General features: G+C 37.3%; 1 protein-coding gene across 4 annotated transcripts in view; it reads left to right on the forward strand.

The window, feature by feature from the left end:
- DGKB (diacylglycerol kinase beta) overlaps positions 1-21393 on the forward strand; it is a 532510-nt gene that overhangs the window by 487559 nt on the left and 23558 nt on the right. For all 4 annotated transcript variants that reach the window (XM_053927068.1, XM_053927066.1, XM_053927067.1 and 1 more), the window contains 2 exons: positions 14139-14259; positions 14997-15057. In XM_053927068.1, coding sequence (XP_053783043.1) covers positions 14139-14259; positions 14997-15057 — 182 coding nt within the window. The remainder of the gene's footprint in view (positions 1-14138; positions 14260-14996; positions 15058-21393) is intronic.

Below are 21393 nucleotides of genomic sequence, written 5' to 3' on the forward strand. Positions count from 1 at the left end.
ACCGATATATCCAAATCATGATGAGACTGAGAAGACTTAATAATGACAAAGGAGTTTCCAACAAACAAAATGACTAAATAACAACAGTATTTGCCTTTGAAAATTACCTTGATTACATATTATTACTTATTGACAATTATCCAAGGAATCTTTCTATCAGCATCCTTGAGATGCAGGGAGGAGTTGGGATATTGCGAGCATAACTGGAGAGACTCGCTGGGTAACGGTGGGCACATAACTTATCTTCTCTGACTTCTTTTCCCCATCTGTAAAATTGTATCAGTAAAGAACGCTTTGGGTTGCAGGCTTAAAAAAAAACTATCTAACAATGGCTTAAGCATAGTTCTTATGTAGTACTATGAGTATATTAAATCATTAAAAAATGTGGGAAACTAAATGGAGCCAGATAAATATTAAAAAAACTTATTACATAAAAGACAATCCATCCATGTTTACTTTTAGTCAAAGGTAATACATTTGTCACTTTAAGAAATTTTCTCTGGAGTCATGAGACATTTTTTTCCAGCTAATACTCACCGTAAAACAAGTTCAAAGTTGAGTCTTTCTCTTCGAGACACTTTTATAAGACTATCAGGAAAGCTTCAGGTGTACCCAATACAGTACAGTATTGCCAATTCAATATATGCCTATTGATAATCTGTTCTGTGCCAGCTTGTGCATTTGGGAATCTAAAACAAAACAGAACGGCAAACTCCAAAGCAACACAATATATGTTTCTTACCCTTAAAGATTATACATTAATTTGAAAGAGATATTCATATCTACAGATAAGGTTTGTCCAATCTGTCCTCCATGTGGACTTGCAGAGAGCTTGATGTGATTGTGCCTATATCCGTGTATCCTAAACCAAACTCACCATGTTCTCTACCTTCCCACTTGCTCCTCCCCGATTTTCCTTATCTCAGTTAGTGACATTGCCATTGGCTTTTCTCACAAGCCTGACCCTGGGCATCACTGTGCCTCCTAACACTCCTCACCTCCCTGACATGTTACGTCATGATATGTCAGTTCTACCTCCTCAACAACTCTTCCTTTCATGCCCTGGGTCACAGTGTTACTTTAACTCCCTGTCAGTTCTTATCAGGATTACACCTGTGCTTCCCTAATTGATCCCTCTGCTTCTTAACTCATTTCCTTACAATCGGTCTTTCCCAGGACTCGCTAAATGTTCTTTCTAAAATGCAGTCTAATCACTTCTCTACTGAAGCTTGAAAATCTTAACTGGCCCCCAGTCAACTACAGGGAAAATCCAAACTCCTAAGCAAGGTTTCTAAGGCCTTTCATGACTTAGTCCTCATTTCCTAATTTGCCTTCAGTGTCATCAGTTACAGAAAGACTTTCCCTAAATCCCCCCCCATTCCAAGGCCCACCACTCCTAACCATCATACAGAGAATTAAACGCTTTCCATTTTCGGCAATATATGTTTTAAATGAGTGTCTATTGAAGCACTAATTATCCACTATGTTTTTTACAAGTCAGTTCTCTGAAGGGTGCTGACGTGGTTGAACTTGGGAACTGGAACTGCACTCACATCCGTCTCAGTCACCTTCCACAGCACCTGGCATATGCAGTTGGCCCTTCACTCCCAAGGGTTTCACATGTGCGGATTCAACCACTACGGATCAAAGATAGTCTTTAAAAACTCCAAACATTTGATTTCTGGAGAATACAGTATAATAACTATATACATAACATTTGATTGTATTAGGTTTTATATGCAAATACTAGGCCGTTTTCTATAAGGGACGCATTGTGGCACCTGAGTGGGTCCTGGAACCAGTGCCCTGCGGATACTGAGGGTGGATCGTATGGATTTACTGTGCATCGGTTTGATGTTTAATGTAACTTTGTTTTATGAAATAAATGGATAAATGAACAAATAAATGTTGTTAGGTAGTATTATAAAACAATATGTATGATATAGCAAGATAAACATGGAGATCAAATTTACACTAGGAAAATAAAAATTCTGGGATGGAACAAACTCAGATAATCAGAAATGCATAATAACTAGGTCAAAATGGGGACTACTCTGATCTGTACTGTAGGGGAAAATCAGGGTTGGACTGAAATCTTGACAGTGAGCATGCTCCACAATAAAGCGCTCTCATAGGGTCCATTAGGTAATGAGATGACCAAAGTGTGAAGTGATGAGTCATTTTTTAATAGCGTAGCCTTGCACCCTGGGGCCCACCCTATGTGAATCTTTGATTCTGTGATTGTTGCCTCAGAGGGTAGGTTGGCTGCCAAAAGGGTCATAAAGATACTGTATTTTTATAAAATGTAGCAGTGGGTTGGTGATGTAAGAGAAAGCACTACATAAGAGATGTTATTAAACTGAACCTTAAAGGGCTAACAGGGTTTAAGTAGGAAAGGAGGGAAAAGCGTTCATTTTATTGGGGTGCACACGGTGCCAATCAAGCATGATTAGGGAACAGAAGACAGTTTTGGACAAGATGTAAAAATTGACATTAGAAGAGTTTTGGAAATAAAATTAAGATTTTGGATAGCTGAATGCCGAACTTCTAGCCCATTAAGGAATACAAATCAATGACAGGTGTCACTGAAGGACAGTGACACCACCAAAGTACAAGGAGAATGGTGAATCTGCCAGTAGTAAGAACTGGAAGTCATGTCACTCGGGTCTCATTGAGTTGCAAGCGAAAGAACCCCAATTCAGCTGGTGAAACAAAACTAGACCATTTTTATTTTCCATGTTTAAATTTAAAATGTCTTCCGAAGATATAAAATGATATATTTGCTTATGTATCTGAAAAATCCATGACTGTTCAAGTGCTCAAGTGAATGATGAATAGTAATTAGAGTGGCTCCTCCCTGCGGTGGCAAGTTGCCCTGGGGGCTCCAGATTTATAGATTTATGCCCGGTTCTAACCCGACGTGAACGTGCACTTCCTTCTTTTGGTGCTTATATCCAGTCTCCGGTTATGTCTTGTTTACCACTATGTACTCAGCACCTAGCCTAACAACTGATACATGTGATTTTAATTTTTTTAATCTTTCTTTTGACATTTTTAACTTTCTGAGATTATAATAAACACGTGGTAAATAACAAATATCTTGTTTTGTAATGTTGCTATTCAGAAATCTCATGAAGTGTACACTTTGTCATCACTACTATTATTTCCGGTCATTAAGTGATAACCTACTGAACTCATTGTATTGATAGCGTAATAAGGAGCTTCCTTACGTGTGCTGTGACCAGTCCTGCTCTAGTGTGGTTTTGTTCTGCTTACCGGTTCAATCCCACTGAACCTCTCTTTCTACTGCACCTTGTACCTGGGACACCTGGGCATCATCTCGCCATCCCCCTTCCTTGGGGAAAGAAGGCCTCTCTGGGTCTTATTTTTGTCCTGAGGATCGCAATGACAGTGAGCCCAGGCCTGCCCCAAGAAGCCTGCAGAGTGCTGACCTACTTGCTCTGCCCACCTTGGGTTACATGGTGGAAATGCTCTTTGCTTTACCCTGTGGAAATTGAGGTTTGGCAGAATGACGTAAATGCTGTGGGTGATGAAATCTTGGGCCTCTGACTCCAAAGATTCACGTCTTCTGCCAGTCTCCCCCAAAACTGTGGAGGCTAACTTGTTAGCTTTCAAGAAAGGTAAAGTCTGCCTGTGCTTCACTTCTTGATAATGGTGTGAATTTCCATGAAATAAACATCCCTTCTCACCTAGGTCCCCCCTAGACCCCTGTTTGCTGATTCTTTCTAACTACCTTCGTTCCCTGACTTCAGAATCCTCTTCTTTTTATTGATGATCCATGAAAAACAGATTTTTTTAACTTGTAACTCAAACTAACATTTCTTTATAAATATGTTTAGTCCCAAATGCTCATTTTAAAAATTTGTTGAGGAAAAGGAAAGAACTGATGTGGAGTTCAACTCTAAGACTGTGCTGAAACTTTCAATGCCTTGACCTATCCCCACTCACTTCAAGCCCAAAGGTATGAATTTATCAGTTTCTTTCTCAAATAGTGGCTGTATGGCTGAGATGAACACTTCAAAGTGTGTGTAGGAACCAAAATGAGTTTCTCAACTTATTTTCCTTGGGCTTGTTGGTCTATTTCACACCTGATGACCTTAGTTAGGTTGCCTGTATCAGAGAAAAGTTGTGATTTCATTAGTAGCGTTTGCTCAATAATACCTCCTTTTCACCAGATGGATGTGTACCTGTGAACTTGCCAAACAGGAACACTTAGCAGGTGCTCTTTGAAATGCATTATCTCAGTTACACAACTGCTATTGCAGAAACAAACCTTTCTAATAGTATTTTTCCAATGACATTGATCATCATTCTGCATTTTTAGCAAAGAGAAAAAAATTAATAAGAAGGCTCTGCACAGGAACTTTAAACTATCTGGTAAAAGTGGCGATCAGTCCAAACACATTAAAATTCTATTTTCCTTTACAAGTGTTTGCTGGAGATGACCCCCACTGATCTTAAATATATTTCTGTATCTGTAACTGAATAGAGGTTTTCCGTACAGCATGTTCTAATGGCACTCTGGCCTTTAGCCAACTAGGCACTGAATAAGGCTATTTTTAAAATACAGAAACTGGGAACAGCTGCAGCAATCAAATTTGATAAAAACAGAGAGGAACTTTGCTTTTTTTTTTTTTTTTTACGGTTTGTCCAAGTTTAGACTTCTTTCATAGAACTGCTTTTGTTCTGTTGTATGAAGGGCTACAAGACCAATACAGTGAAGCCCTTTTAAACAAATAAGTTTTAAAAGAATACAACTAAATAGAATTATTTTTTCTTTGTATGGAGTATCAGTGCAAAAATATTACAAACTAGTTTTTAAAAGGATATATTTCTTATAAAAGGAGGTAGGAGAAGAATGAGTTGTATTAGTAAAATTTGTGCTATAAAAGAGGTTTGGCTTCCCCAACCCCCCAAATCAGCTTCTTGAAAAGAGAGACAAAATCCTCAGTTTCTCAGTGTTGGAAATCGGAAAGTTTGCATTGAACTCTTGTGTTCGCCACGGTTGTTAGGGACGAAGGTACTTTGAATGTTCCCTTTCTACTTTTCACATTACTATTACTCATGAATGTTCCTGTATTTTCTAAAAGCTGGATTAATATCAGTGCAGTCCTTTTAGAAAAAGATAAAATGACATGCGTTTTAAAATGTAAAGGAAAACTTTTTCACAGAGACCTTTTGTATTTATCTGAATCCCCTCAACATGTCTATATACAAGGGCTTATTCTTTATTTTTAAAAAATTCAAGCTCTTTGGAAACTTGTCAGGACATGATTAATAAGCATCAGAGGTGAATAGATACTGGATGTCTCCTGTGTAGCTGTAGGTTGCTAGCTCTCTCTTCTAAGTGATTTCATGTGTTGAATGGATATGGCCACTAACTTTGTAACTGACATGACAAAGGATATTGTATTTCTTGTAACTATTTAAAAATGGGATTAATTTTAAATCCCATCCAAATAAAACTACTTATGTCAACATTAATTCAATTTAGTAATCCAAAATGTAATATGATTCTTTTTCTGTAGCCATAAAATCATAAAATGAAATTATCTTACTGGAGAAGAAAGGAAAGAAGGGTGTATATATACAAGATAGAAGAATTCAGGTGTATACTAAGCTGTACTAACTTGTTAACGTGTAGTCTATTAGGTATGATGTTCCATCTGTCTACAGTGTATTTATAAGCTGGAAAAAATGAAAAACAGATTAAGCAGAATCCTCTCTGACTTGAATATTTTTTTTCCTAGAGGCACTGATGATTCAAGAGCCATGCATTTGAGGCAATGATGATACTGTGTTGTTAGTGCTTGAAACCATAACCATTCCTGTCTCGGTTCTTTCCCCCTGCCCTGTTTTCTGTTCATAGGGATCCTCAGTCCTTCCTTACAGAAAAACTCCTTAAACATACACACTGTTCTAACCAGAAGCTGTAGCATTCCTCGTTTGCAAAGCCTCAAACTCAGCAGGTTTTCCAGGGTTCTCTGGCAGGACCAATATTTCTGTATATAATTTTATATTTTACTGATACCACAAAGTTCTAAGTGATGGTTACTGGGATTTAATTCTATTTAGTAATGTAACCTCTTTTCTGAAGATATACTTACTGCCAGGAGAGTAAGATTTACTTCTGAACAGCAATGTGCTTTTATGCAAGTGGTCTGAGAAAGCACAAAGCCCCAATATAACAGAATCTCTCAATCTCTTGCTAGGAGCACAGTGTTTATCTGTTACTGAAATAAACTGGATGTAAAAACCAGATCTGTTGTACAGGGAAATGTTTTGTGTAAATTACTATTCTTTGTCATTATGTTGTCATTTTAATTTTTAGCACTAAGTATATAAGAAAGCTTAAATCCATTACTATGTTTTTTTTAATTTTATTGTTTTTCACATGTTTTTCATATTTCATTGAAACTAAGATAAGGGGACAGTAAAAAGTGCCATTATATTTCAAGAAAAGAGCTGGTTTTCACAGTGGTTCTGGAAAGTGAATGTGGAGATTACATAGTCATAAATTAAGTAATCTGGCCCCGCTCCCTAATAAACTGGATTTTCATTTGGGTGTTGTTGTTGGGTTTTTTTTTAATTGTTGAAACTGCTTAATTCTTGGGAGAAGAAGGGTGGGTGGTCTTCCTGGTGGCTTCACCCCTGTAGCAAGCATCTGTGGTAGGGAGCAGGCTGCTCCCCCAGAAACTATTCAGACCTTACTGACATCAGCCGTCATTCCCGAACATCGCTTTGTTTAGGAACGGTGCTAATATGAGGAGGCAAATGAAGTAGCTCAGTTTATGGAAAAGGGCAGAAGAGGCTTGGTGCTGTGGGAACATCCCTACGAACACTCATCGCTCATTCACACAGAAAACCAGCCACAGCCGTTAGTCCTTCCACAAAGCCTAAGGAGAGCAAACCAACACAAGAATCCAGAAGCAACAGTGTTCAGGTTCAGTGCTGGCTTGTGCTCCTAAACGCTCTGCTTACGTTTACTTCAACACGCACTGTCAGTTGCAGCAGTAGATTGCTGTGGGAAGCCGTTAAGCTGGTCCTTTATGAGCCTTGTGAGAAAAATGCTTATGGGTCTTGGGTTGTGTGTTCCCGGGGTGCAGATCACGTTCCAAGCACAGCACAACAGTGTGATTCGAAGGCCCCGAACCAGTTGGTCACAAGAAGGGAGGTTTTGGACAATATGCCACACTGTGATTTCTGGTCTTTACTTTTTGTGGATTCCTTTTGGGAAGCTCGGAATTTTAGAATGAAAATACATAGTTATAGTCAGCTCTAGCTGGTTGTTTTCAAAAACCAGATGGCTTTAAAAGAGATGATCAAATCCATTCTTTAAAAGTCATTTTTAAAAGCAGGCACGTGATTCCACTTTATATACATATTCTGGATATGTACTTAAACCTCTTATCTTTTAGATTTCAGGAAATGGGATATTTTACACTGCTACATTGTTCAAGTAACTTTAGTTAATCCATTTATGTACCAAACTCTGACCTTTTTAATTTTTCCATTTTAACCATTTGGGATGAAAATTTTTCCAAAAAGTATTTTGCTTTTCTTAGCCTTCTTATAGAGATTTTTCAGAGTATAATTCATATATGATCGCGGTAGTCATTGTAAATGAGGGTTGTGCACTCTATTTTAATTTGGTGACATCTGAAACTATTTAGTGGTAGGGTAATTAATGGTACCATTTCAGATTCCAGTTGCATGGATCTGGAGTCAAGTGTACCTAGTTGGAAAACCAGATTTCCAACTATATGTGAAGACTTGGATAAGTAACATAGTTTTCTCCTCAATAAAAAGAAGAGACTAATACCAGCCTTAAATGATTGTTATGAGTCTTAAATGGAAAAATGTCTATAAGTCCCTAACAGAGAGCTGCCCATAGACAGCAATAATATGTATACACATAATGCTTATATATGTATATATATATATATTTATATTTGCATGCCCTTTCCATTTTTATTGATATACCTACAATTGCACAATGTACTCCCGAAAGTGTTAAAAGTCTGCTTTAATGTTTGCATATGTATACAGTAAAACAAAGAATCCATAGCAATAAAATTTTGCTTTAACTCTCTCCACTCACCCCCTTTTCTAATTATCATTTTCTAATGTATGGAGGTCCAGGGAAACAGCTTTTTATACTTGTGAGAAATCATCTAAATCAATGGACAGTAAGTGGACATATTAAGGAAGAATCCCCAGAGCATTCACTCTGGTGGATGGATTTCATATATATACCTGGATTTTTAGAAGTTTACTCTGGATCCTTAATCCTGCTTCTAATAGTTGCTAGATAATGAGACATGACTGGAAGATGTACGGTCTACTCACACTCAGAAGACACAACTCCGTAGCTAGCTCTGTCTCACCCTGGCCAACTAAGGACTTACTAGATGCATTAATTTATAGTGACTACAAAGTGTTCCACCTGAGTCAAAGAGTGGACCCCAGGACATGGCTTCCAATTGTGTGGTGGGATTTTGCCGGACACCGGGCACAAAGGAGTGTGCCCTGCCCTGCCCCGCTTCCTCTCGCTTCAGGACACACTGTATTCTGTGCGATGCTGAAGTGCTACAACCCACATTGAGTCTGTGTTTGTAATGCATCCTTTTCTGTTCCCTCACATATGGCAGTCTGAGACAATTACATAATGAGACATAACACAGGGCATGACTGTCAAAAATGATGAGATTAAGCTGTGAATAAATGCTACCTACTCATTAGCTGTGCTGCTCCTGTGCTATTGAATCTATACCTCACCCCTGGCTTCCAGATTTTTTTGCACTCATACCCCCTGATGACCTGGGTAACAAAGTAATGAGGCAAGAACAACATTCAGCCAAAGATTTATGAAGTCAAAGGTAAATTAAATTCTAAGGGAGGGTTTTTGTGCCATAGTCCTTTTTTGGAAGTCTGGCAAAATCTACAGACTTCTCAGATGAATGTTTTAAAATTCATAAAAATATATACAGACTAAAAAAAAGCCAATTATATTGAGATGCTGTTAAAATTTTGATTTAGTTAAGTATGAGCTTCTTTATTAGTAAATTAACTTTAAAAAATCTCAGAAAATCCCTGGCCAGAGTGGCTCAGTTGTTTGGAGTATCATCCCATAAACTAAAACGTTGTGGGTTCAATTCCCAGTCAGGGTACACGCTTTGACTGCTGGTTCAGTCCTGGTCAGAGCATATGTGAGAGGCAACTGATTCATGTTTCTCTTAAATAAATCTTTCCCTCTTTCTCTCTCCCCCTCCCTTCACCCTCTAAAATCAATAAGCATGTCCTTGGGTGAGGGTTTAAAAAAAATTTAACAGAGGATCAATAAGTATTAAAATTTAAAAATGATAATATAAATAGCTTATTGAAAAACTGCAACAGCTATAATGTGAAAAGGCAACAACTTTTAACAGGTGTGCTGCGAGAACTTTTAAGACATGCAGGTCCTGACAATTTAGTCAGGAACACTGATGTCTTTTCCCTTAGATTGTCAAATAAGAAAATGACAGCAGCCAACACGATAGCCATCTGGTGTGAATGCTCTGTCTTGAACCATAAATATATAGGTCATACAATAGAGTTGCATCTTCTTGGTCATGTCTCATTATTAGGTTAAGTCTGGTTGGTTAATTCCTGGTAAGTGAAATTCTTTTGTACAAGTATAGGGACCTGATTTTTTAAAGTCACTTTGAAGCAAAAAGGGTGGGTAATTATTATTAGTACTAGTAGTGTAGTAGTAATAGTAGTAGTAGATCAATAAAAATTATACTTATAAAAAATAGAGCTGCAAAACATTTATTTTTGGTGTGCCGCAGAATTTAGTAATTAGTTGCGTGTGCCAGGAGATGAAAAGGGTTGAAAATTGCTATGATATAGAAATATCTGTCAGGGACAAAGTCACAGGTAAGTTTTTACTACACCTAGGATTTCTTTCCTAAATTTGTATTTGAAAACAGTGCTTATCTTCAATTACATCTTAGTGTAAATAAAGTTGTGGTTTTCTGCATTCAGAGTCACTGACCCTATGTTGAGAATCTTGCTCTAATATGACCCAATCTGAGTCATTTCCTAATGTTTCTTCCTTCTGAAACACCTATTCTTTTTTATTTTAAGTATGAAAATACCAAATTTGGCAGATTCTCTTGCCTTTCTTATCCCCATGAAGCTACTGGGAAACACACATTAACTCTTTCCAAAAAGTACTGTTTTTCCCTGAACCAAAGCAGTGTCTTCCTTGGGGCAGATGAACACTTCAGAATATCAAGATGTAGGATTTCTCGATGCTTGGTAGGGGACTCACTCAGTGGAGCTGACTCTCACCTGGATGTTCAGGTCTGGATGCAACGTCTGCCTCCCTACCCATAACTCTGCTTCTTTTTCTCACACTCAGGAAAGCCACCCGGGATGCAATGACTGAGCTTAATGCTGAACATTAAGCTGCTTTAGTTTAAACTAAACTTGGAAACTTGGCCATTTCATGATTAATAACTGCCTGATTGTGGAAAACTTCACAGGACATGAGTGTGCTGAGACTCTGTGGTTGAGGATACCTATTCTATGCAGAGATACATACACTGAGGAATTTGTTCTTTCGGGCCACTGGAATGCCAGGTAGCCATTAAGGTGGCCATACTAAAGTGACACCTCATTGGCCTGAAAGTATTAATCTTTCTCCTAAGCAGAGGTGGGCACTTTGTTCTCTAAAGGTCCAGCTAGTCAATATTTTATGCTTTCTGTGCTGTATGGTCCCTGTGGCAACTACTCTGCTATTGTAGTGTAAAAGCAGACATAGACAAGACCTAAAATGAGTAAGTGTGGCTGAGTTCCAATGAAAACTAATTTATGAACACTGAAATTTGAATTTTACATAATCTTCAGATGTTATAATATATTACTCTTTAAAAAATCTTTTTAACTCACAGGCTATACACAAATAGGCATTGGGCCGGACTGGGTCCATGGTCTATAGCTTGCTACTCCTACTCTCAACTATGAAATCAATAGCCAGGTAGCAAACTAATTAGGTACATTCATCTGGTTGGTTATGACATTGCAAGCAGTCCTGAACTTAAAATAAATTGTAGCTAGAATGTGGGGTGAGAAAGCCTTTGATGTTTTAGATGTAACCACATATAGAAACAGAGTTCAATTATATAGATAGAAACTATCTTAGTCTGACATCAACCAGGACCCTGATCTCAAAGACTATATGTAACGGGCACCAATTGTACACAGACATTGCAGACTGTTGTATTTTAGAAAGTGAAAGTGCAATGGGAGAAAAGTGCGGCACAAATTTAGAGCTTCTTTACGATTTTTTTCTGAACACCTAATTAAAAGGAATATGGTATTTATTTACCTTTACCAGAGTTAGTAAATATTTCACTTCTATGCAATTCTTTGTGTTAGCAAGAGCATGAGAGATTGAAAGCCTAGGTCTTCTAAATCCATAAGAATTATCTTCGTTAATGATTATTAATGGTAGGATTGAGTATCAGGGCATATTTTCTGGGATAAAAATCAGAGACAAATTAAAAGAAAGAAAAAAATTAGAAAGAGGGTGGTAGGCCACAGCAATATGGTGTGTGTGTAGACAATCCCCGTGATTCATTGAGATGTTACGGCTCACAGATTAACTTGTTGTGAAAAAGTCTTTCATTTCTTGTAGAATAGTTCCCATCAACCAGATCATTACAAAAATTAACATAACATTTCATCTACAGGGTCCAGCACAAATGCCCCTTTTTTATTACAAAATCTCTTACTACAAAATCATAAGCATGTAATTCTGTAACATCACAATATGACACTCAAGCACACCACATGACATTTTAGGTGAAATGTTCAAATTTAAACTATAAATTATTACACCCATATTACTACCCTACCAACCACACTCAAGCTGGCATTACTTCTGCTAGACCCTATATTTAAGAATCAGGCAGTGCAAAAATATAATACTATGAACTTCAGTGTTGTTGCTGTAGCGGTTGTTTTATAAATATCACCAGACACACATCTGGGGTTTTAGTGCTTGCCACAGTGTGGATTTCGGGTTGACATATCTAAGAAATACGTATATTAACACCCAGGTTCTATAGAGCCAAGCAAATTTTCGTGCCGGCTACAGCTGAAAGAATATGTTTCCATTCCTGTCCATCTGTTCTTGGCAACATAAATTTAAACTAGAAACACAGAATAAGTTTCATGAGAAATAAGTCTAAATAGAGTTTAAAACAGCAAGGTGAATGCTCTAAGTTATTATGACTTGTTAACATTTGCTTTTGTGGCTAGAAGGCTGTTTTTACTTAGAAAAATCTCATGCTGCAACTATACCTTAAAGTTTAAAAAAATAGATATTTTTATCGGTTTGCTTAGAAAAATACTTGGTCACACTTTCTATTTTAAGGGTTTATAGTAAATTTTCCAGTGACCATTAACCTAACAAACCTTGGGGTTGCAAAGTGCAATTGCCACACACGAACTACACTGAACAGGTGTCATCTACATCTCTGAACTTCATGCTAAAATGGATTTCTTAGTGGAGAATGAAGGTTTTCCATGCAAAATGGAGTCCATCTGAGACAGATTTGCTTTTTGTTTTTCTTCAAGTAGAACTTCAGCTATGACCAGCTATTATTACATGATTACTCTGTGTACTCATCATAGCTGCCCACTCTATGGCACAACCTCTAGCTTTTCCCACTACTAAAACAGTATTAAACTACTTATTTACATTTTAAAATTCATGGGAATATTAAAATAAAAGGACCGCATATGTGCACCCAGAATTTCGCCTCCAAATCAAGCATGCTGAGCTCAATGGTAAGCTGATGGTCTGTGTGTCAGTGCTAAGTTCCATGGGATTCTACTCATGGGAGTGCAGCCTTTGATTTCTGGCTGTGTAAAAAGTCCTTCCCAACCTCCCTTCCTGTGTAAGAAACATTTCTATTATTTTTGAAGTCTCTATTTTGATATGGCTGATTTCTCAAACATAGCAGAGTGGTTATGCATCAAAGTGTTTGGGTTCGAACTTTGACTCTTCAGGTGTGTGCATATGAATAAGTTAGTTAATTTCTTTAATTTTCAGGCTTCTCTGTCTATAAATGGGAATACTCTTATTTGTGTTAAAATCATTTCAGATGGAACAAATGAGATGATATATAAAAATGATTAGTCCTATGACAGGCACCTAGTAAACACACAACAAGCAATGCCTCTTCCTATTACCTCTTTATGCTGTCCTCTGTCAAAAAAAAAAAAAAAATGAGCCCTGGCTGGGTAGTTCAGTTGGTTAGAGCATTGTCCCAATACACCAAGGCTGCGAATTCAATCCCAGGTCAGGGCACATTCAAGGAGAAACCCATGAATGAATGAATGCATAAATAAATGGAACAACAAATCAATGTTTCTCTCTCTCTTTCTCTCTCTCTCTCAAATCACTAAGTTAAAAAAAATGATTTCACTGTGCTAATTATATAGTCTCCCCCCCAAATAGTATTTTCACAGCATATACTTTTCATTAAAAAAACATTTCAATAAATTAATATTGTTTCTTGAACTTCTGCACAAAGTTACCTATGACTCTGGACAAGACACTCAATGATTTAGAGACTCAGTCTTCTTATCTCTAAAATGCACACTTTAATTACATGATCTCTCAGGTCTTTTGCTGGAGTAATTTAACAAAATCATACTTGACAGCATATCCTCAAACTTTATTTATAGTGCTGAAATATGGATTTGCTGCCAAATGTCTGATGTGGGATGTATAAGTGTACCATATATACATATGAAATAACATTAAGTTTGTTGATGTTAAGAACTACTGGTACATTTTTTGGCATTATTTGGCTCCAAATCCATTCTTCCCATTTTGTTTTAGAATAAGCTGACAGCAAATCTTTTCCCACAGTACCTCATGGTTTAGTTAAACTGAGAGTTTCATAAATAGGCCATCTTTTCATTACTTTCAGTATCCAAGACAGAGAAGCTTTCTTTGTGATGCAGCTTTCATTGTCCAGCTCCATCATATCTGATGCCATTAACTTGTGCGCATGTGCCTGTGCACTGTAACTTACAGGGCTTCTGTTTCCTTCCAGATCTGAGCGATCAGCTGCTGGAGGTGGTTGGCCTGGAAGGAGCCATGGAGATGGGGCAGATATACACAGGACTAAAAAGCGCGGGGCGGCGGCTGGCACAATGCTCCTCTGTGGTCATCAGGTAGTTCTTTCTCTGTAGTTGAAAAAGGAGACTAACGTGGCATAACTACAAACTGCTTAATAGTTTGCCGGACACATTGTGCCATTTGTCTTATTTGTGCCTCAAGTTATCAATGATTAATATTGACATATTTCAAATACTGACAATGGGCAGATTTTACAAAGTTTTGGTTAGCTATTTGGTTAGCGTATCAGGTCCACTGAGATTAGATGCTCTCTCACTGAGACCATGGATACAATTCTAACACACAAATTTCATCCGCTCTGATCTGGGTCACCAGTTTAGTTTACTGAAGCATTGAAGTATCTGCTGGAAAAGTTACCCAATGAGAACACTGCTGATGCACTGTTAACTTAAATTCTTTCATGGACTAACGTGCCATCAAGCACTTTTTTTTCTAGGTTTGCAATGTGAGTTTGCATAAAAACAAGGAGCTGCTTCCTGCTATTGGAACTCTGATTTTTCCATTAAACATATACCCTACTTATTTTTTTTATATCAGAGTTTTTGTTTCTATCACCACATTTACCAGAAAGCTCTTAGCAGCCCTGTGATCAAGGTACCTTTCAGGGTATTCATTAATAAATGAGAGTTGAAGTCCTTTTTAAAATAGATAACTTTAGAGCCCAGCTATTGCCATGTTTGTATTTCCTGGTCCCGTCATCTGATATCTTACATGTGTAGTCTGTTAGGTAAACTATTTCAGTGTTGTACTTAAAGGAAGCATTTTCTTCCAGGACTAGCAAGTCATTGCCAATGCAGATCGACGGGGAACCCTGGATGCAGACCCCGTGCACAGTGAGTAGAGTAGTTGAGATTCAATGTCACTTTTGGTTTTGCTCATTAGGTGTTACACACTCCTATAATTAACCACATACTTCTGTAACTAAATAAGCATAATAGTTAAGCTTTGGACCTATCACCATGTACCATTTTTTTCTCTTATGTATGAGACGGAGCCAGTACATCCAGGTTTTATGCATTGTATGCCCTTGACAATGATTTAGCTTTGAAATGAATGTTTGTGTTAGCCTAAGTACAACCTTTACATACCACAGATCAATTACATACTCTGGAACTAAGAAACATTGACAAAGTTTCTCTTAACCTTTCTTGGACTTATTTCAGAACAGCTTATGAGAAAATTCTATATGAGGCCCTCAGACAAAAGTCTCCCATCTGTTCTTCTGCCTCCATTTGGGGATCTGTGAGCTTCCATCTCTAGAAAAATTCCCCCTATAGTTTTCTCCATAATGAGATACTATTCAAGTCAGGCATTTATACCCTTCAAAATTTCTATTTCCATTTGCATAGTGAATATTTTATTACATTTTAAAAATATGCTAGGCACTGCTGTTGGCACTAAGAATAGGAACATGATCGTGATCGATAATAAAACACTGGAAAATAAGCAATATACCATGATCAATAATGTAATTGTCTTACTTCTGATAATGGCAGTTTAAATAAATGTAAATGGACATATAAGAATAACTTCAGATCACAAGAATTAAGAAAACACAAGGCAAAATAATGAAGAGGACCTGGGTAGAGTATAGAGGATACCACTTTAGAGAGGTGGACCTGGAGGCCCCTTCTGAAGAATAGTCAAAGCCAGTGTGTTTAAAAAAAAAAACACCAAAAAACAGTAAGGAGGATGGTATGACCAAAGCTTCTAGAAGTAGGAGGACAGTGGTAAGAGGTAAAGTAAAAAGTTGGACAGGGTCAGGTCATGTAGAGAAATGGTGGTAAAGAGTTATCATCTGATTGTAAGTGTAATAGGAAGCGATTGAAGGCTTTGAGCATCATCTGATTGACGTGTTTAAAGTTCACCTTGGCTGCTACGTGGAGAATGGATTGTTCTGAATAGCAGCTGGGAGACAGGATCTATCAGAGTAGTCTGGGGCTAGGCAAAGATAGTGGCAGGGAAGTGGATGGATGCGAGCTAAATTCTGGAACTGAAACAGAAAGAATTTGCTAATGAGTTCCCTTGGGGTGAGGGATAAGGGATGAGAAAGGAGATGAATCAATGTTCGCTGTTACCTTAAGATTGGGTGTGAAACTGTTTAGAGAGTAACAGGGGAGGTCTTAAGATCAAATTAGTATCAGCACTGTGCGAAGTGCTGGTACTACATGCATTTTTAAATTGAGCTGTAATTGACATAGCACATTATATCAGTATTTTAAAATATTTACACAAACCCTAAATAATGGTTATCGCCAGTTTTCAGGTGGAGAAAATTGAGGCTTTGGAAGGTTGAATGACAAGGTCTTATATGCAGCATGTGTGGAACTTAAACCCAGGACTCTGATTAAAGCCCATTCTCTTAGCCACTAGTTTAAACAATGTTAGCCACAGATTCCAAACAGCACAGGTTAGCATATAAGAGGGAAGTTTTAATTGCACTTTTCCAGTGGTTTTACTCTAAAGCTATCAGTTCAGCCTTTTCTCTAGCGTGTACCTATGACTTTTTGTTGATTTCTGGTATATTCCTTTTACCTACTTGAACCTCAAGTATGTGAAATACATTAATTCTGTAATAACAGTGTAAAATAAACACATGTAAAAAAATTACTCTAGACTGGCTACTTGTTATGCCTTTTGCTATCCCTGTACACAGTTCCAAACACCCTTTTAAATATGCCCTGCTCCTCCCTTTGCCAGTATATATATGCTTACATCATCTTGTCTGTTGTTTATTTTCCCAGTGGCACTTTTTAAGTTCACATTCATACTCATGTGGAGTTGAAAGTGTTGTAGCTGTTGTTGTGGGTGGTGGTGGTGGTGGAGGTCTCTATGAATTGGTGGAGGTGCTGTCAGTGGTGGTGGTGATGATTAGGGTTATGGTGTTGGGATACCAGTGGTCATGGTTGTGATGGTGGAAATAGTGGTGAACCCTGGGGCTATGGTGGTGATGGGTGTTGTGATGGCGGTGGTGGTGGCAATGATGGGGTCATGATGAACTGGTGGAGGTGCTGTCAGTGTTGGCGGTGGTGATAGTTGCAGTGCTCGTGGTGATGGTGTTGTGGTACAGGGTGTTGGTGGCGGTGATCACAGCACTATGCTTGTCTTTCCTAAAAGGGTCACAAGAGAAGAAATGAAACACTATGAAACCAAACACCTTCCACTAGTACTTTATACTATTTTGGACTCTTCTCAGGGAGAAGAGGAATTTAGTTTTTGTGCTATGTTTTAAATCAGGGAGGATTAATGGCGATTATGATATCTACCATTTATTAAGCTTTGAGTTTGTGCCATGTACAGGTGAGACACTTGACCTATTTTGACACATTTAATTCTCACAAAAACGTATGATTGGCTTCATTTTGTGGATGAAGGAATGGAGGTAGACAAAGGCTAAATAGTTTGCTCAATTCCACACAGATAATAAGTGGCAGAGTAGAGACAGAAACATAGGCGGCCTGGCTCCACTGTCTACATTGTCTGTGGCTACTCCCCACCATGGATCTCAACCCGAAAAGGCCCCAGTGCGTCCCTGTGACACCACCCCTCGGAGTCTGACCTTCAGTACATCACACATGCTTCTTCCCAGCTTTTAAATGTCTATGTCTATTAAAAGCTACTTAATGTTGGAGGATAATTTTAGCTTATTTCACACAGTACTTGTAATGATACATTTGTTGTTTTCTTTCAGTTAGTAATTGGACATCCATTTTGCCTATTAATTATCATGATCTACACAATTGTTAAATTAATAATACATTCTACATAACTCATTTAATTTTCTCTCCTTGTAAATGCTTTTATTTACATAAAACATTTATTACAGCCTACAGTGGGCCGAGAGCTATATTAAACTATGGCTCATTATTGTGATTTCACGTTCTGGCATGCTCCACATTCCCTTGAGCCACATGGAGTTCTGAACTTTAAATCTCACTCAGCTGAAGGGAATGGTTAGTAGTCATAGCATTGGTATGGTTTAAGTCAAACGTGTTCTTTGCTTTGATTCAATGACACAGTGTTTCTCTTATAGAACAGAAGAATTGGTAAAATGTTAAAATTCTTTGCCAAATTTAAATATCCATAAACTGATCTTCAATTTATGTGGAAATTGCTCTGGATATAATTTTAGAGCACAGAAGACATTCTGTTTTTCTGTAAGTGGATGTATAAAATGGAAAGGCAGGTGATAAGCAGGTCTTTGATTCTTATAAAAATTAATACTTTAAAAAAATCAAAGTAATATAAGTTCTGGAGATAGAAGACAATGATGTTTGTACAGCAATGTGAATATACTTTATGCCAATGAACTGTATACTTAAATATAATTAAAATGGAAAATTGTATATTTCTTATTTCACCACACTAAAGTAATTGAAAAAAATCGACATAATATTTACTTACAAATTTCACCAATCTTGAGTTCAAATGTCAGGAAAAGCAAACACTAAAGAGCTTAAAATTAACTCTTCACATATATACATTGTAATTTTTATGACCTTTTAAATAATATCACATAAAATCATAAACAGAAATCTGTTAAGTATCCCTGTGTTGACAGTTTTTTAATAGCCACTGAGTTAAGGGAGAATGAATTTTGGCCATATAACTGTTACCCATCTTACTAAGTATATCATAACTAAAGAAACAATTAATTCTAGAAGATGTCATATTGAAATAGTTCGAGAAGTGCTTTTTTTTTCAGGCTGGACTCCAGAGCCTCACAGTTTTCCCCTGTCTGCTTCCCCCTCGGTCCCTCCCCCTGAGCACATCAAACATACTGACTCTGTTACCAATACGTTTCTACCATTGGAAGGGGGGGGCAGCTTTTGGAGGAGAGTCTGACAATAAGATACCATAGGTCAGAGACTAGGCCAGGTTTTGTATCTGCACATGCAGGCCTCCCGTTACCAATTTTGCAAGTCATGGGTGCCCAGTAAAGTTTTGTTAAGTGAGGAGTGACCATACTAAACTTCATTAAAAATGACTAAAATAGAGTCAACTACTTCCCTGCACCTCCTCCCCCCTACACCAAATACTGACTTCTTCTAACATTACAAAACTCCTCCTCCTTCCTTTACCAATTGAATTAGTTACTATTATGCATCCAGAGAGTCATCCTATACTTGCCCATACTTTCATATTAACTACCATGCCCACTTAATTGTATGACATATTTCTGAAGTCTTTTCCTTTTTTTCCATCCCTAATACCACTACCCTGAATTTGGCCATTTTATTGTATTTCTCTCTCATTTCCAGCAATAACCACATCAATTTTTCCGTATTTCCAATTTTTTTTCTATTTAAATCCACCTTTTACCTTTTGTCAGAATTGTCACTATAAAATACTAATCTCACCATGACACTCATCTACTTAAAATAATTTAATTTCTTTCTATCTGACAAAAATGTAATTCAGATTGAGTTTCTTGTTTCACCAATATTGTGTCTTCCTTCTTTTCATCTCTTCATGCAATTTCTTCCTGTCCAAATAAACTTTCCCTTTTATGTAGCTGAGTAACACAACTCATCTTTTAAGACTTGTTTTATGCTGCCCTTCCTTTATAACCTGAACATCATCATTTCTTCCACTCTCCCACCCTATCCCTGACCTCCATTAGTCTAAAAGTTCTGCCTCAGTACTTCATAGCTTTATCAAAGAACTAACTACCATATTTTGTTATGGGTGATGTGCAGTTTTTTGCCCAATTTTTTGAGGGAAAAATAAGGATGCACATTATACATGGGTAGGACCTGAAATACCTTGCAGCCATTCTTGTGTTATGTAATTATTTGTTACATAAAATTTCCTATGCCATAACATGTTCAAAAATAAATGTTAAAATTCCATTATAATACAAAAAAACAAGTATCTAAATATGAATAAATAAATAATTGAATTAAAAAAATTAAAATGATATTTTTCCTGAAAGTTTTGGCCAAAAATGTGGGTGCGCATTATACACAGCAAAATACAGTATATTACATTGACGTTATCATCTTACTGGGGTTCCACATGGTGGTGTAGGAAGACCCTGAACTCACCTCCTCCAACAGAAACACCAAATATACACCTATATGTATACAGTTCCTCTTAAGAACCACTGAAATTTGATCAAACAGTTTCTGCCAAATGAATAAGAGAGGGACCACATAGAGAAGAGTAGGCAATGTGGTAACCAAGGGAACATTATTCTGAAGGGGCAACCTGCTGTAGGGACTTCCAGGGTGCTAACCCAGAACTGCATATACCCACGATAGCTCTAGCCAGCTGACTAAAGAAACAGTACACACCTCTGTACAGAGGTAGCTCCAACACAAAGCCACTCCTTTAAAATAGGGAAAAGTAGCTCTTTCATCTGACTCATAGAAACAAACACAAGATGTCAAAACAAAATGAGGAGTTAGAGAAATATGTTTTAAATGAAAGAAAAAGAAAAAATGTAAAAAAAACTAATGAAGCAGAGATAATTAATTTTCCTGACAAAGAATAAAAAATAATGGTCATAAGTAAGATCGCCAAATTTAGGAGAAGAATAGAGAACACAGAACATTAAGAAAGAATTAGAAAAAAAGTATTTTAAAGTCTAATCAGAGCTGAAGATTACAGTAACTGTAATTAAAAATATGCTAGAGGGAAAAAGAACAGGTTATGTGATACAGAACAGGTTAATGACCCGGAAGAAAGAATAGGGGAAATCATCCAATCAGAACAGCAAAAAGAAAAATAGCGTAAAGAGCCTCTGGGATGACATTAAACATACAAACATTATATGGATATCAGAAGGAGAAAAAAAGAAAGGTGCAGAAAACTTATTTGAAGAAACAATGTCCAAAAACTTTCCTAACTTACTGAGGGTGGAAACAGACTTTCAGGTCCAGGAAACACAGAGTCCCACATAAAATGAACCCAAAGAGATCCACAACAAGACATATTATATTTAAAATGGCAAAAGTTAAAAATAAAGAGAATCTTGAAGACATCCAGAGGAAAATGACTAGTCATCTACAAGTGGATTCCTATGAGGCCATCGCTGATTCTCAGCAGAAACTTTTCTGGCCAGAAGGAAGTGGCAGGATATATTTAAAATGCTAAAAGAAAAGAAACTACAGTCTAGAATATGCAGCCCAGCAAAATCAGTCAGAATTGAAGGAAAGATGGTTTTC

The sequence above is a fragment of the Desmodus rotundus genome, chromosome 6, assembly GCF_022682495.2.
Source record: "Desmodus rotundus isolate HL8 chromosome 6, HLdesRot8A.1, whole genome shotgun sequence".
Taxonomy (NCBI): domain Eukaryota; kingdom Metazoa; phylum Chordata; class Mammalia; order Chiroptera; family Phyllostomidae; genus Desmodus; species Desmodus rotundus.